The following is a 16,490-nucleotide window of genomic DNA, read 5'->3' as shown; positions in this document are numbered from 1 at the left end:
TGTCAGTGATGAATTCTTAGTGCCTCCCGCCTGACTACGATCCATTATTTCCATGACAATGTCTTTGTCTTCTTTCCAGATTCAGGTATTTCTCAGATCCAGAACCACATTGTCCCAAAGCAGCCAAATGTTTTAAAGGAAAACATTTAGAAATCTAGATATTTGCACCTGCCTCTCCATATTTTTGTGTGCCAGGAAAAAAACTGAATCAAACTCTTTATTGACACACTGGTTCTAAATCACTGATCTGGGAGAAAAGGAGTTAGGAGCCCCGGTGGTTGGTCTACGGTGCTTCAGATCCATACAGAATCGCCTTCAGTCCATTACTTTATCCTGCTACAATGAACATTTTCCAAAATCAATTAATTGCCCATATATATGTGTGTGTGTATATATATTCTTCCTACCTCTAATGACACTCCTCTTCTCTCCCCACCAAAAGCAAAAACAAAAATAAAAACACATCAATAAATGAACTTCTCAAGTTGCTGAAAATTTACCATAGGAGCCAAGCCTGTTTCTGAAAGTTTCAACTCACCCAATCAGACAAAAGGCAGAGGAGAGGGGAGGCATTCATCAAGTTACAGGGAGGACTCCATCTGTTATCTTAGACCTCTGTTACCAAGGGACACAAGAGGAGATACTTGAAGGCAGTTTGAAAGAGTTTTATTTTACAGATTCTTAGTCCAAAGATTTCAAATTAGAAGCAGCAGCAGAAAAGGAGAAAAAAACCAAGTAAGCGTGATGAAGCCACCTGCATCCTGGCATTCTGACATTTAACCTGGCGAGAAACGCCGTCGATGGTGAAGTTGCCTTTTCAGCGGGGTTCTGTCTGTTCACCTTCCATAATAAATGCAGTCAAAGGGGCAGTCACTTCTCATCGGTCACAAAGGTCTGGTTTTTGAACCTCACCCTCACAAGAGCCATTTCTCATCATGCCAAGCCAACAGAAGAAAGTTATTTTTTGCATGGCTGGGATGTTAAGTTTTGTGTGTGCCCTCGGAGCTGTGACAGCCCTGGGGACACCTTTGTGGATCAAAGCCACCTTCCTCTGTAAAACTGGGGCTCTGCTCGTCAACGCCTCGGGGCAGGAGCTGGACAAGTTCATGGGCGAGATGCAGTACGGGCTTTTCCATGGAGAGGGCGTGAGGCTATGCGGGCTGGGAGCAAGGCCCTTTCGGTTCTCATGTAAGTAACTATTGCATTTGAATTATTTAATACTTTAGGCAAACTCTTCCAAGTGTTGTAAGAAATTATTTTTAAGAGCCTGGCCCTGTCTATTGCAGGATTTTTTAAACAGGTATGAACTATTTGAAATACCTAGGTCTCTTCTGAGCAGTTTCTTCTTCCTAGTTTTTATTATTTTGTTTTTATTATTTCATTCTTGCTATTTTTCTTCTGACAACTTATAGTTCATGAGTTGCCAGGGAATTAAACTTTTTGAAAAGAAAAGCAATTAAAATTCTTAAATATTAATATTTATGTAAGAAATTATGGGCTCCTTTTTTAAAAGGGAGGAACTTGTGCAGCAGGAAAGCTGTAAGAGATGATCTTGGTTTTGGTCTTTAAAAAAGAACCAGTGTCATGGGCTCCTTAACCAACTCTAGCTGCTTTTCCCCCTTGCACAGAACTTTGTTTCCTGTCTACACCCTTATTTTCCCTCCTAGGAGCTTTGCTGTTGAAAAATATTCTTTTTTTTTTTTTTTTTTTCCTTACCCAATTTGGAACATTTGACTATAGAAATTTAAAATGATATGCTGTGCTAACTGGGAAAGAATTAGAAGCCTATTTAGGATAGAAAATTTGCCACTGATTAACCTTCGAATCACGTACAGAATATGAGACAGATTTTCCTGTCGCGATATTTGTGAAATGGAAGTGTTACCTGTAGTATTTACAACCTGTTTATCTTAAGAAGAGAATTTTAAAAAAATTACCATGTGAATAGGCAATTCATTAAATGAAAATTAATAAAAAGTCATTTGTTATATCTCTCCTAGTGCACATTCAGAAATTATTATTATTTCAAAAGGGCTGGTTTGGAACAATCTTATGAAGACACAGCCAGGAAATTACTGCATAAATCACTCTTCGGGAAAGGAGGTTACCAACTGAGGCATTTAAAATGAATTCTTATTTTGCCTGGGTATTTTTTTTCTAGCATAGGTAGAAGGCTAAATTAATTGAATTTATTATTAACGTATGCAGTGTCTAATTAAATTTCAGTGCTGGCCTATTTATATTTCTGCAACATTCCTGACAATTTCTTAGCAGTCATTGGACACCAACCTTCAACTCACATAGGCTGTTAAGTGATATGAATTTGCATAGGGCTCCAGAAAATCCCCAAGAATTAGTCTTCAGCTTTTCAAGAAATTATCATCTACTAGATTTGATGAAGTGGATACCCACCCTTTTCACTGCATGGCTTTAGTTCATTAAGGTAATGGGGCTCTTAGAGTTGCTTAGCTTCCCTTAGGGGGGAAAAAATACAAAGCAGAATGTCACGTGATTTGCAACTGTATTAAAAAACAAAAAAGGAAAAAAGATGAGTGGAACGATTTAACCATGAGTCATTGGCAGCTAAAGTGTGAGTAAAGCTTCTCACAAATGAACCTAGACAAAAGCAGGGAGCCTACGGGGATTTTTCTGGAGCCTCTGCATTTTGTACAGTGAAATGAAGATAAACTTTACTCATAGCACAGGACATGTTCCAAAACAATATGTTTTCTAAACACTTACTTCACAGTAAGCGCTATGCGTATCTTGTCTCATTTAATCCTCACAGGGCCACAGTCCTCTCTGGTTCAGTGAAGGATTTTTTATGGCTGTGTCCTATGCCGGCCCTGTCTATAATGAAGTTGTTCTAATCAGGTGCCCCTTTGCTTTCTGTGAAGACTCACAGAGCTGGTGGGGTTTAAACAATACCCTAGCCTATCTCACAGGATTGCATTAGTCCCCATGATACTCTGAACATTTTCCCCAGCCTAGTGAAGAAAATCTTGCATTGGACGGTGCAAATTTAGTTGGAGATTTACTCTGAATAAATTGGGCATTGACAGTGTCCTTATTCTAAATGAATTTTTGCTTGGTTCTGCTGTACAAGTTTACCTGTGTTATTTTTATGTGCAATGTATGTGTCACTGTTAAAACCCAGATGTATGGTATAACGTGAGGATGAAGAATGGACCAGAAAAATAGTTAGGCGATGTTGTCATATTTGTTCCTATTAAATGTTCCCTATTGACCATTCTATCTCTTTTAATTATCACAAAAATCTTCCCTGCCAGCATGCACAATTAAGCTGGGAAAACTTCTGCCTCGTTTACTCTGGCTGATTCTCATCCATTTATGGGTCAGTGATTCATCTTCTTGAGGTCACTAGCCTTCATACCTAGCACACAATTTCATTCATTATAATGAAGGACTGTTTTTCTTTCTAGGCAACACAACTGGTTGGCTTAGTTTTTCCTGATATGTCACCTGTAAAATTTTAATGATGATGTTTAAACTCTAAATGTAGTCATCAAGACAAAAAGTACCAGTTTTTGAGCCCAGGGTGTGTGGGTGTGTTTCTGTTTTGGTTTGAAACGGTGTAGAGCATCATCAAAATATGATACCCAAGAATCATATGGTCTCAATCATTCCTAGAGATGCTGATCTCTTCATTGCCAAGACAGTTCAATGAGCTGGGGAAAACATATGGAATATTTTTTTTGACATGTGAAAAATAAAATGTAACCAATCACGTATCACAGCTTGCAACTTGAGTCAGACTTTTTAAAGCATCTTGGACCTTACGATGGAAAATTTGGAAAAAGCTTAGCAGAAATTTAGCTGACTTCACAGTTTAGAGAAGCAGAGTTTCTTGACCAGATGAGGCAGATGACCCAGACTGCAGAGGGAATGTTGAAACTACTTCGGTGAGCAAGCAGGTGGCTTCTCAAACATATTTTGGGGTAGAAGAGTTGGGATTCAGGGTCTCTGTGACCAACACTGAGAGATGGCCCTCTGTCTCCATGGTCCCCTGCAAGTGTGACTCCTGTCTTCTGCTGTTCCCACCTGTTCCAGGTGATCTACCTGCATCTTTCCCATCACCCTACCTACACATGGCGGAGCTGCAAGGGGCTTTGACATACCTCCTTCTAGTAACAATGCTTATCTCTCCCCCCTTCCTTAGCACACCGCCTGCGTGGAAGCGGGCACGGTGCGGGTAGGAGGGACACCTACTGAGTTTGAGGAAGACTACCTGGTGGGAGGGAGGGGGGCAAGGAAGCCACCTGTACTGTGTCATCCAGCATGCAGGGCCCCTCTGGCCTTTTAGCTCGGGGTGGGCGGGGGGGGGCTACTGTTTAGTCTCACTCACCCATTAAAAGGAAGTCCAGCTGGGCTTCCCTGGTGGCACAGTGGTTGAGAGTCCGCCTGCCGATGCAGGGGACACGGGTTCGTGCCCCAGTCCGGGAAGATCCCACATGCCGCGGAGCGGCTGGGCCCGTGAGCCATGGCTGCCGAGCCTGTGCATCTGGAGCCTGTGCTCCGCAACGGGAGAGGCCACAACAGTGAGAGGCCCGCGTACCGCAAAAAAAAAAAAAAAAAAAACAGTCCAGCTAATTGTGATGTTGTTTTCCTCCCATTGGGGGGAAAAGTGATTAGTGGGATAGCAGATCGTAATGTTTAGGAAGCACTGGCATGAAGGGAAAGCCAAATGCTCACAGTCAAATAACTGTTTCCTCCTTTATCCTTTCCAGAGCTTAATGCCACTCTGTTATTTCAAATCACCTTGTACTAAAAGCGTTTAAGGATGTGTATTTCACTGCACGGAGGCCCGGAGCCCCAAGAAGGCAAGGGGCTGTGTATCCCTCAAACCATCCCGTTTCTCCCTCAAACCAGGGCCTAGCATGATGCCTGTCCCAAAGGGGTACTTAGTAAATGTTTAAGCAATTGGCGATGCAATTTGCCACTCACTAGAGGTTAGACTTCCAGCAAATTATGTCACTTCGCTGGTTTTCAGTTCTTGCATCTATAAAATGGGAGGTGAAACTAGGCTCTTTCTAATGTCTCTTGCAGTTCAAACACTCTATGATCTATATAACAAGGGGCTGGCTGTTCTAGACAAGGCCGTTCCAGCTTTACATTTGCATGACTCTTCTAGCTTCAGTTGCTTGAAACCCCCACTGACAGATTTTAGCCACCATCATTAGAAGTGGTGAGTTTTGTGTGCCTTGGCTCTTTCATTTTCAAAGCTCCTGAGTTTTAAAGTGAAGGATTCTGAAATACCTACCATTTATTAGGACCCAGATGAATTTCATTATCAAAGTGAATGCTTCTTTTTTTTTCCCCCCTGTCCTAACCTTTTACTTTCTGTGTAGAAAATTGCAGGTTAAAAAAGGAGAACATGAAAAATGGGGAATTCTGGAATTCTAGGGAAATGGGTTAGTGGGTTCCAAAGAGCAGGAACAGCCATAAACACTCAAGTAATTAAGAGAGAATTATTGAGAAAGCAAAAAAAGGGAGAAAATCAAAAGGCAGGGAGAGGCTGCCTTACTTCCTTCCGTTTTTTTTTTTCTTTCATTTTTCCTAGAAACTCCTGTTCCATTCTCACTGAAAAGCTCCTCTTGCCTGAATCTGATTTCATAAACTGGTAAATAATGGCAAGAAATGAGGAGTGACTAGTGTATCTAACACTCCACGGGTATTCTTCACCCAAAGGCAGAACTTAAGCAGAAATCATCCTTAAATTAGCGATAAATATGGAAAAGATGTTTTTGAGAAAAGGAACTTCTGGCTCACCTTGGCTAGTACAGGACAAGAATGTTAATTTCTCTTTCCTCCCTAACAACTACCTTTAATACCCTGACCAGAAAAAAAAAATCCACAAAATCAGCCTTCTTTGACAATTGTAATTTTGCACATATGTGTACACACACACACACATGCACACACCTTCCTTCCCTTTAAATTACCCTCCACTCTAACAGCCAGTGAAGCCATTGACCTGGGCTTTCCTGAGAGATGAAGTAGAGGCTGACGTGACGGGGCTGCTTCTGAGGCTCTATGTGGCAGGTCCTCAGTGGAACTTCCAGAACTTAACCCTGGAGTGTGAACTTCACCTGTTGGAGGATGACTCCTAAACTGTCCTCACAATTTGCTGCTCTGCCTTCTCTTTTAGTCTCTGAGGGTGACTCATCTTCCCCAAGGACTTTCAGACAATCCAAAAGAAAAAAATACTAATTTCAGCTGCCCATTTATTGGGTGTCTCACGGGTGCCAGGCATTTTGCAGATATGAACTCCAACCCTTACATGGGAGGTGTTATGGTGCTACTTCTCTTGAACAAATACAGAAACTGGAAACTCAGAGAGGTCACAAAACCTTCCCAAAGACCCAGACCTAGTAGGTAGCAGACCTAGGATTGAAATTCTTGATCTGCTCGTTCCTCTGCCACATTCTGGCTCCTTACAATATGCAAAAAAGGATGCAAAGAGTTGAGGAAAATGTAAGAGTAGGACTCGGTTTCACCACCTATTTAAAATATTATGTAGGGTTGGTGAGGATGAGGAGAAAAAGGAAGCTTTGTGCACTGTTGGTGGGAATGTAAATTGGTATACCCACTACCCACTATACTATGGAGGTTCCTCAAAAAATTAAAAATAGGACTACCACACAATCCAGCAATTCCACACCGAGATATTTATCCAAGAAAGCAAAAACACTAATTCCAAAAGATATACACAGCCCTATGTTCATAGCAGCATCATTTATAACAGCCAAGATAGAGAAACAAAGTATCCATCAACAGATGAATGGATAAAAAAAGATACGTTTTATGTATACAATGGAATATTACTCAGCCATAAAAAGAATGAAATCTTGCCACTTGTGACAATGTGGATCAAACTGGAGGGTGTTATACTTAGTAAAATGTCCCACAGAGAAAGACAAATACCATGTGTTTTCAATTATATATGCGGTGAATTGCAAAATACAAATACAACAAAACAGAAACAGACCTACAGATAACGGAGAACAAACTAGTGGTTAGCAGACGGGAGCTGGGTGGGGCAGGCAAAGTAGGGGAAGTGGATAAGGGGTACAAATTCCCAGTTATAAAATAAATAGTTATAAGGATATAATATACAACACAGGAAATATAGTCAATATTGTATAACTTTGCAGTATAATCTATAAAAAGATCAAATTACTATGTTGTACACCTGAAATTAATATAATATTGGAAGTCAACTATACTTCAATTTTTTTAAAAAAACCTCAAAGATGAGAAACAATTATATTGGTGCTTCACAAGAGGTAGTTCTCATGTGACCAGGTGATGGTACTTGGCCTTAAGATTTGAATTCATTCATTTCCTCTTTATTTCACATTTCAGTGGCCCTGATATCTCATTCCCAATCTTTGACCTTTGGAAAGTAAAACTGTCAAGCCAAGCCTGTTTAAGAATCTAGGTTGAGCAGGTCACATGGGTTATGTAATTATATTACCTTGATGTTGACAGTTTACGTTGCAGGCAGAGATATCTGACCGCACATGTGGTTAGCTGATTTAAAATCTCTGCCAACGAAAACCCACATGGTATGATCTTCAAAGTTAGCTACTTGGACTACAATAAATACTTCACCACAGCAATAGTGAAAATGGCAGCCTCCTTCCTGAGGTGACATGAACAGTTTCAAAACAGAGGCAGGGATGGAAAAAAAAAAAAAAGGTACATTTGATTCACTACAAAAACTAGTATTTTTTTTTATGAGGAATCAATGGGATAGATGGGATAGAATGAGTATAAATCCAGATCTCTTTTTTTCAAGAGATGAAAAATAAAAACTCATTTTAATCTCTGAACTATATCAGGGTTTTCATAAAGCTAACGGCATATTTCTTTTCAAAACAAAACTCATCTAAATTAAACAGTGACAAATGTGCCTTTCGTCTAGTCATGCAGCTGAACACCCAGACTGGTTGTCGTGTGATGCTGTTTTATTACAGGTATGACAGCACTGACGAATAGCTAACTGTACCTGGCAGACGAAGGCAGGATTCATATTTCGTTCCCTCTCAGCATGTTATAACTGTGGCAAAGCCATTCTTGGGAGTTATTACCCCAATATAATCATACCCCATGGATTCAGAGCAGTTAAATGGATTCTGTTATCAGAGACACAGATGCACCAAAGCATCTGCTGTCCCTCAGCCACTGTGGGTCATTAAGACTCACTGATGGGGCTGCTTCCAATAGGCTGGAGTCAGGTACATACAGTTCAGCTGAGAGAAATTCAGGCGCGGTACCAAGAAGACTGTATTTTAAATGGTTCTATCGTATCATCATGTCTCCTCCTTTTAAGTGCTGGGGTCACGGATTCCATTCTCCCTGACCACAGAGCCATCAGAAGCCTGGCTCCATACCTGGGTGTGCGACTAGGGGTGATATTAAAGGAGATGAACGCATTGAGTTTATGTCAGGGAATGTCTTTTGCTGGATTTTCATAATGACTGGCTGCAGATGGGCTGAGGGGAAAGTCAGATCAAGAGCATTTCTGTAAGAAGAAAAGAAATCTTCCCCCTTATTCCCTTTCAAGAAAATGAATAGCTGAGCACCAAGGGGCCAAATACAACTTCTTTTTGAAACCTACCTTTTATGCGAAGGACAAGTGGAGAAGAAAAACAGGACCTCTGAAGCTACCATCACGGCTTTAATCTAGGAGGAAGTGGCGGCACCATCGCTATCATCATTACCAGAGGGGCTGCCTTCATTCCGAGAGCTTCACAGATGGTGTTACCTGCAGTTTACATCTAGCCAGATGAAGACGAATAGTGTCGACACGACCTAAACCATTAGATCAGTGATCTGTAACCCTGGCTGTGATTTAGAATCACCCGGGGAGTCTTGAAAACTACTGATGCCAAGGCTCCATCCCAGACCAATTGAATCAGGATCTCTGGAGGTGGGGCCTGAGCACTGGATGGTTTAGAAGCTCCCCAAGTGATTCTAATGTGTAGCCACGGTTGAGAACTATTGCGGTGGATGACGGCCAAAACAGGTAGAATCAGGTGAGGCCAAGAGTCAGAAGCCCTCAGTGTTAGGGCTGGGCAGGTCACCAGAAGGAGGGCAGTGAGGAGAAGCAGTATTTAGTATTGTTTCCACCCAGCTGGGGGGTTTTCTGCTCAAATTTGAGTGGGGATGCTTGCCTTCCATTCCTTTAGCTGCATATTTCTGTGAAGGGTCTCACACTTCATCCACACCCACCTGGCCTCGGAGGGAATGAGAGATCTGATGGATGGGTTTGCAGTAAGAAACTGAGCATACTTGGCTCCCAGCCCCAGTGGCTTCGAAGCCTTCCCCTCTTTCCAAGTCTGCCCACCAGTTACCGGAGTCTGCTCTTCCCCTGGCCAGGGTAAGGAGCCAGCTCTGCCCTGGATAGGGAGGCCCTCGGCTGTCCAGCCCTGCCTGTGGCTGGCAGGGAGTGGGGGGGAGGCTCCTAACTCAGCGGAACCGGGTGGACGATCTAAACCACGTTCTTCAACACTTTATCAGAAATAAAGCGAATATCTTGGCCTCCACCTGCGTGTCTCCTGTGGAAGGGCCCTGCTCCTTCTAAGAGTCAGGAGTCCTCTTCAGAGGTGTGTCATCAGCCCAAGCATCATGTTAGACAACCATTACAGAGAATGTGCAAGCAATTGCACAAGGGAAACAGAAGCGAGAATGGGAACAGTAGATCAGACACTGAGGGGAGTGTGTGACAGGTAGCAAAGAAGTGATTAACTCTCAATCCAAAGTTCTTGGATTACGTACAGCAATAGTCACCCACCAGGTCAGGAAAAAAAAAAACAAAACCTCCGAGCTACAAGATAGTTTGCCTGACTTGCATGTAACCTAAGGGCTCCTCTGGGAGGATCTTAGATCCTACTGTACAGATATGACCCCACCTGTGGGCCAAATAACTCCTTTCCCTCCCAGTGGTCAAGGCTGAGACTTGAAAATGCCAGCACTCTCGCCGCACTGAGTTCTTACATCCACCGCTCTTGGTGGAACTACAACTCTTCTGCCATTCTCGTCATGTTAAAAAATATTTAAGCGATTACATAAAATTTACAAAGAGCTCCCATATAAGTGATCTCACTGTGTCTCTCAAAAATTCTGTGACTTATTTCTATTACCACCCACATTTACAGGTAAGGGAGCTGAGGTAGCAGGGGCCCCCATGAGCAGTAAATGGAAAAAACTGATTAATCTCAGACTTTCCTAATTCCAAAAGCTGTGCTTTCCCAAACCTGCCATATTGTCCTTTGGTTAATGCCTGGCTATTTTTCTCTCTTCCCCCCAGCTCCCCGCCCTTCTTGCTTTGGTCATGCATGATATTCTAACCATCTCATAGTCTTGGTTAGTGCCTAAACATAGGTTTAGACCGGGTTTACTGATCCCTGTTTTAAGAATTGCAGGCTGAAAGATACGACTGCTAGACTGGAATCAGTAAGAGATAAAAAGAGAACCAAGTTTCAGGATAAAATATAACAGAAGGGCCTCCCTGGTGGCGCAGTGGTTGAGAGTCCGCCTGCCGATGCAGGGGATACGGGTTCGTGCCCCGGTCTGGGAGGATCCCATATGCCGCGGAGCGGCTGGGCCCGTGAGCCATGGCCGCTGAGCCTGCGCGTCCGGAGCCTGTGCTCCGCAACGGGAGAGGCCACAACAGTGAGAGGCCCGCGTACAGCAAAAAAAAAAAAATATATATATATATATATATATATAACAGAAGAACCCAGGAGATAGAAATCAAATAAATTTTAAGGCAAGTGAAATGAAAGCCATACATTTATAGCAATCAAATAAAACATGGATTAATGGCAAGTAATAAAAGAACATACTTAGCAGTTAGTAAAAACAGTTTTTTTATCTTGTTACTTTCCAATATCTACTGAAAACAATGTAACCTCACATGTGAGACACAAATTCTTTGTAAGTTAGAGTATATGTGCCCTCATCCTGCTCACACCCCCCAGAAAAAGATCATTGGTGCTTATGTGCCCAAGTGTTCTTCTAGACTCTGAGGACACAAAGGGAATAAGCGAAACAACCAAGAATCTAGCAGAAGTGTTTTTAAATAACTGACCACTTATAAGAGCTGTACAGGTTCCTCAGTCAAGAAGGGCTAGGTTGTGTTTTAATAACGAACACGTCCAAATGTTATAGGTTTAAATCAACAAAGAATGGGAGTTCCCTGGTTGCCTAGTGGTTAGGATTCCAGGCTTTTTCACTGCCATGGCCCGGGTTCAATCCCTGGTCGGGGAACTGAGATCCCTCAAGCTGCGCAGCGTGGCCAAAAAAAAAAAACCCCAACAAAGATTGATTTCTTGCTCACAGTATGTATTCATCAGAGATTAGCTATAGGTCTGTTTCAGGATGCAGCCACCATCTGGAATGTCACCAGTGGTTGCAACAAAGAGCTGTGTAGGCTCTCACACTGGCAACTAAATTCTCCGACCCGGAACTGACACATGCCACTTCCACTATATTTTCTTGGCCAAGGTTGTTACATGGGGCCTCCAAAGGGGCCAAAACGTGCAATCCTATCGTGAGAACAGAATGGGGAAGAACTAGAACTGTGGATGGTGGAATAGCACCCTTTACCATCACCATGAATGTTCAGAAAGCTCAAAGAAGGAGAATTACTCTCTGTCAGGGCAAGGCACAGAGAAATCCAAGGAAAGGAAGGATTAGAGTTAGATTTCACTAAATGGCATTGAAGAAGCCACTCTGAGCAAAGGAACAGCATGAGCTGTATGAAGAACCTACTGTGGCCAGGGCGCAGAGGATGCATGAGAGACAGGTGGAGGAGGAAGGTAAGGCTGGAGAGGAAGCTGGGACCAGAATGTGAGGGGTTTTGCTGAACGGAAGCAGTTAGCTTTATCCTGTGGGCATTGGGAGACCCTTTAAGGATGTTTAGCAGGTATGTGTCAGAACAGAAGATGGATTAGAAGACCAAAAGAGAGGTGGGGAGGATAGTCAGAAGGCTCCTCCAAGATCTGGAGGTTCAAACCAAAGCACTGTCAGAGGGCTGGAAAGGGGAGCAGATATTTCCAAGATAATCAGAAGCAAAAATCAACAGGACTTGGTGACAGAGGATGAACCCCAGATTTCCTCTGGAGGGACGGTTGTGATCATCCACCAAGCTAAATACAGAAGGGGAAAATTTAGAGAGATGAAGCTACTTTGGGTCATGTTTAATGAGGTTCACTTATGGGCCAGCAACAAGAGACTGCGTCAGTTACGCAGATCTGGAGGTCATGAGCGAGGCTGGGGCGGAGGCACAGTGCCGGGAATTGGCACATTGGAGGTGGTGGTTGGAGCTACAGCTGAAGAGGAGGCTTCCCAGAGAGGGGAATCGAATGAGAAGGCAAAAGAAGATGTGTTCTAGAAAACACCAATATTTCCAGGTAGAGGAGGAGGGACTTGCTAAGGAGACTGAGAGGGGATGATCAGTGAGCTGGGAGGGAACTGGCTGAGGGGGAACCGTGGGAGGAACCCTTCAACCAGGAAGCAATGGTCAACAGTCCTGACCACCACAGGGGCATCACGTGGGAGACAACGAAGATAGCCTTGTCACTCTTACAGACGATCATGGGGTACCTTTGCTAAAGCAGGCTTGATGGAGTGGTCCTCCTTTAAGAAGGGAGGTTCTTGAAGGAGCTGAGGAAGGAATGAAATGTAAGGACCCAAAGAAAGACTGAGGTCAGGGAGTAGTTAGAAGAGTCCTAAGGCCAGGCTAGGGTGTGTGTGTGTGTGTGTGTGTGTGTGCGCGCGCACGTGTGTGCATGTGTGTGTACATGTGCACGTGCGCAATGGGAGAATCTTGAGAATCTTGAGTATCCTTCTATGCTGAGGGGATAGACCAGTAGGGAGGAAAAAGCTGAAGACAGATAGGACACGTAGATAATTAGGGGATTTAGGAAGGACGCTGTGAAGCAAAAAAGGGTGTGAGAGCACAGGGAGGACGCCAAGCCTTGGACAGGAGAAAAAAGGTTTTCATTAAGAATGGAGGGAATGTTGGCCTGGACCAAAAACAAGGGTGGCCCTGGGGTACTGAAAAGTTGAGGGAATTCCTCTGATAGCCTCTGTTTTCTCTGTGAAATGGAACAGTTCGGTTCGCTAGATATTTTCGAGCCTTTTGTAGGCTAGGCAGAGAAGACTAAGGGAAATGGAGTTGGGATGTGACAGGTGCTTAAAAGCGGGGGGAGGTTTGTAATATCTGACGAGGGACAGAAGAGGGGAAGACTGGAAAAGGCTTTGCAGAAATGGGGGTGCCACAGACCAGAGGCAAGACACACAGCCCAAGGAATAGAGCCCCACCCCCCTCCGGCCAAATGACAGCAGGAGGGTAAACTTCCTAAAGAGAGCATCCCTGTGACTGCGTTTTCACTCCCAGTCATTAACTTGTGACTTACTCAGCTCTGTTTCATAATAGTAGACCATAGTCATGAGGGTACCACAGCCTTCCTCAGTGCTGAGCGAGCTATGTGATATGGGTTCCCTTTCTCTCCTCTCCCTCCTGTGACTTGGCTGCCTTCTATTCTATTGGTAGAGTCAGTCCAATGACTAGTTTCTTCTAGCTCTGTTTCTGACTCCATATCTTGTCAGAAATCTCCACTTTCCAGACTTCACAGAGGGGAAATTGAGCTTTGAACCAGGAGTTTAACATGTATGTTACAGACTATAACTCACCATCTTTAGGTTCCCTTGACCCTTCCATATCTAGATAGCATTCTCTTAGAAAGCATGCTGGCCCAAGTAATTCCTTTCCTGGGAATTCATCCAGAAAGGTTATTCCTGCTCATCACCCACCCTCATAATAAGAGAGAAAAAGGTATGTGCTTGAAAATGTTCATGGAAGCATTAGCTATAATACTGAAATAATGGAAGGCTACCTAATGGACAATACTGCATTGGTTTGATGGAAAATCCATGTAGTTATCTAAATGGTAGTTATGAAGACAATCTGTATGACATGGGAAATGCTTATATTCTGAGTAAAAAGAACAGAATGTGACCTTAAAACTTCATTATGATGATAGTAATGTACGAAATAAATATTAAGATGGACAAAGATTTGAAAGGAACAAAAATAAAGGAAAAGCTTGCTTTTTATGTTGGTGAGATTGTGGGTGAAATTTGTATCTTAATTTCCATTTCACTGTTATAATGTTGTTCAATTATAAGATCCCCCCATAAACAGTTGGACCTTTGCTCAAACTAACAGAAATATGGAGAGAGCAAGTCCATCTTCCCCCATCCTCCTGCCCTGCTAACAAAAAAGAGCTGTGTCATGTTCAAGTCTGCGACGGATTCTTTCACAAATCCCAAACCTTAAACCTTGTTATTAAACAGCCATCAGTTTCCATTTAACATGTTGACAATCTCCCAAGTATGTTGGATTAAAATTTTTCTTTTAATAAAGAGATTTGAAATTCCATTCCAGTTGCCAGCCAGGTCTTTCAACTTCTTAAAAGGAAAAAAAAAAAAAAAAAACCACGCTGGCTCCTACCATCCCTTTGGCAACTATTCTATTTTATTTCCGCATTGTCCCAGATTCTCTCCAAAAACTCAATTCAGCTTCTATTACCACCAACCCCAGAAACAGCTTATATCAAGGTCACCAGTGACTGCCTGACTCAAAGGACAAATTCTGGTTCTCAACCAGAAACTCCCATCACACTTAAAACTGCCAACACCCTTCTTCTTCTCCTTTGGCCCTGAGGTCGCTATCTGTACGGTCCTCTCCTCTCCTTCCTTCCCTCCTCACCGATGTGGCACTAACTCCTTTCCATCAGAATCACTGGTTTCCACCAAGAACCCCCAAACCTGCTAACCAGACTCCATCCCTGCATCCTACACCAAGCAAAACGTATCCATCCAACACATCTGGGTCCAGAAGCTACATTATGCATTCTCCACAGCAGCAGAACCCCCTAAGGAGGTGAAAATTGATTCTTGGGGGCAAGAAAATATCCCTTACTCCTTAGAAAGTATGTATTATATGTGTATAAAGTACATATACAAATACAATACAGAAACCAATACACAATATATCTGTGGTATTAAAATTTCATAAGTGGAGGGTGATTAGAAGGAATGTCTAAAAAGACCCCTTGGATGAGAAGCAACAGTGAAAACAAAAGGTTGAGAAATACTGTTTTGCCAGCATTCTTAGGTGCTAGGAATACAGCAGTGGATAAAACAGACCAATGCACCTGTCCTCATGTTATGGGGGAAACAAAGAAACAAATAAGTAAAAATATACCACTTATCAAATGGGGATAATTACTATGGAGAAAAATAAAAACAACACAAGATGTTGGGAGTTCGGGGGTGGGGGGGGTGACTGGGCAGGGGGTTGCAACTTTAAATAAAGAAGGCCTCCCCGAGAAAGTGGCATCTAAGTAAATACATGGAGGTAAAGGAGCAAGCCATGAGTTATCTAGGGAAATATACAGGCTGAGGGAACGGTATGTGCAAAGGCCCCGAGGTAGCAGTGTTCCTGGCTCGTTTGAAGTACAGTAAGGAGACTAGTGGCTGGAGCACACCAAGCAAGGAAACAGGTAGCAGATGAAGTCAGAGGTCTGACAAGAGGTCCAATCATGTACTGCCTAGTAGGCCATTGTATTGACTTGGCTTATACTCTGGGTGAGATTAGAATTTTCTAGAAGGGTTTGAGCAGGGGACTGAAATAACCCAATTCACTTTTTTTTTTTTGTGTGTGTGTGTGTGTGTGGTACGCGGGCCTCTCACTGTTGTGGCCTCTCCCGTTGCGGAGCACAGGCTCCAGACACACAGGCCCAGTGGCCATGGCTCACGGGCCTAGCCGCTCCGCGGCATGTGGGATCTTCCCGGACTGGGGCACGAACCCGTGTCCCCTGCATCAGCAGGCGGACTCTCAACCACTGCGCCACCAGGGAAGCCCCCAATTCACTTTTAAAAGATTCCACTGGCTACTGGGTTGAGAGCAGACTGCAGGATGGAAGGGTGGAAACAGGGAGACCAGTTAGGAAGCCCTTGCAGTCCTCCAAGTGAGAGATGGTGGTGGCTTAGACCAGGTGGAGCAGTGAAGACAGGGAGATGTGGTCAGGCTCTGAAGGTGGTGCCAGGAGGTTTTCCTGATGGATTAAACATGAAATGTGAGAGTTAGAGAAGAATCAAGGATGAGGCCAAGGAAGAATCGGACTGCCAGCAACCAAAGGCTTGCTAAAGGAAGAAGGCTAAAGGAAGCAAGGGTGAGAAGAGGAGATTATGAGTTCAGTTTGGGACACATTGAGATGCCTATTCAATATCCTAGTCCAGACGTTCAGTAGGTAATTGGAGGACATGCAAGGGTGGAATTCAGGGAGAAGTCTGGGCTGGAAACATCTGCTTGAGAGTACTTCCAGTTAAAGCCCTGATACTGCATAGAGCACCAGGGGAGTACGGGAAGAGGGTGAAGAGGTCAAGGA

The 16,490-nt window shown here is 43.4% G+C and overlaps 1 protein-coding gene across 3 annotated transcripts in view; it reads left to right on the top strand.

Annotated features, from left to right (window-relative positions):
• Positions 1-935: 935 nt before the first annotated feature.
• CLRN1 (clarin 1) overlaps positions 936-16,490 on the top strand; it is a gene marked incomplete at both ends in the record, with an annotated part of 38,717 nt that continues 23,162 nt past the window's right edge. For all 3 annotated transcript variants that reach the window (XM_082625563.1, XM_082625562.1, XM_082625561.1), the window contains one exon: positions 936-1,188. In XM_082625563.1, the coding sequence (XP_082481689.1) occupies positions 936-1,188 (253 nt within the window). The remainder of the gene's footprint in view (positions 1,189-16,490) is intronic.

This window comes from Mesoplodon mirus (genome assembly GCF_964341445.2).
Source record: "Mesoplodon mirus genome assembly, chromosome: 6".
Lineage (NCBI taxonomy): Eukaryota > Metazoa > Chordata > Mammalia > Artiodactyla > Ziphiidae > Mesoplodon > Mesoplodon mirus.
This window is presented reverse-complemented; position numbering and strand designations above follow the sequence as displayed.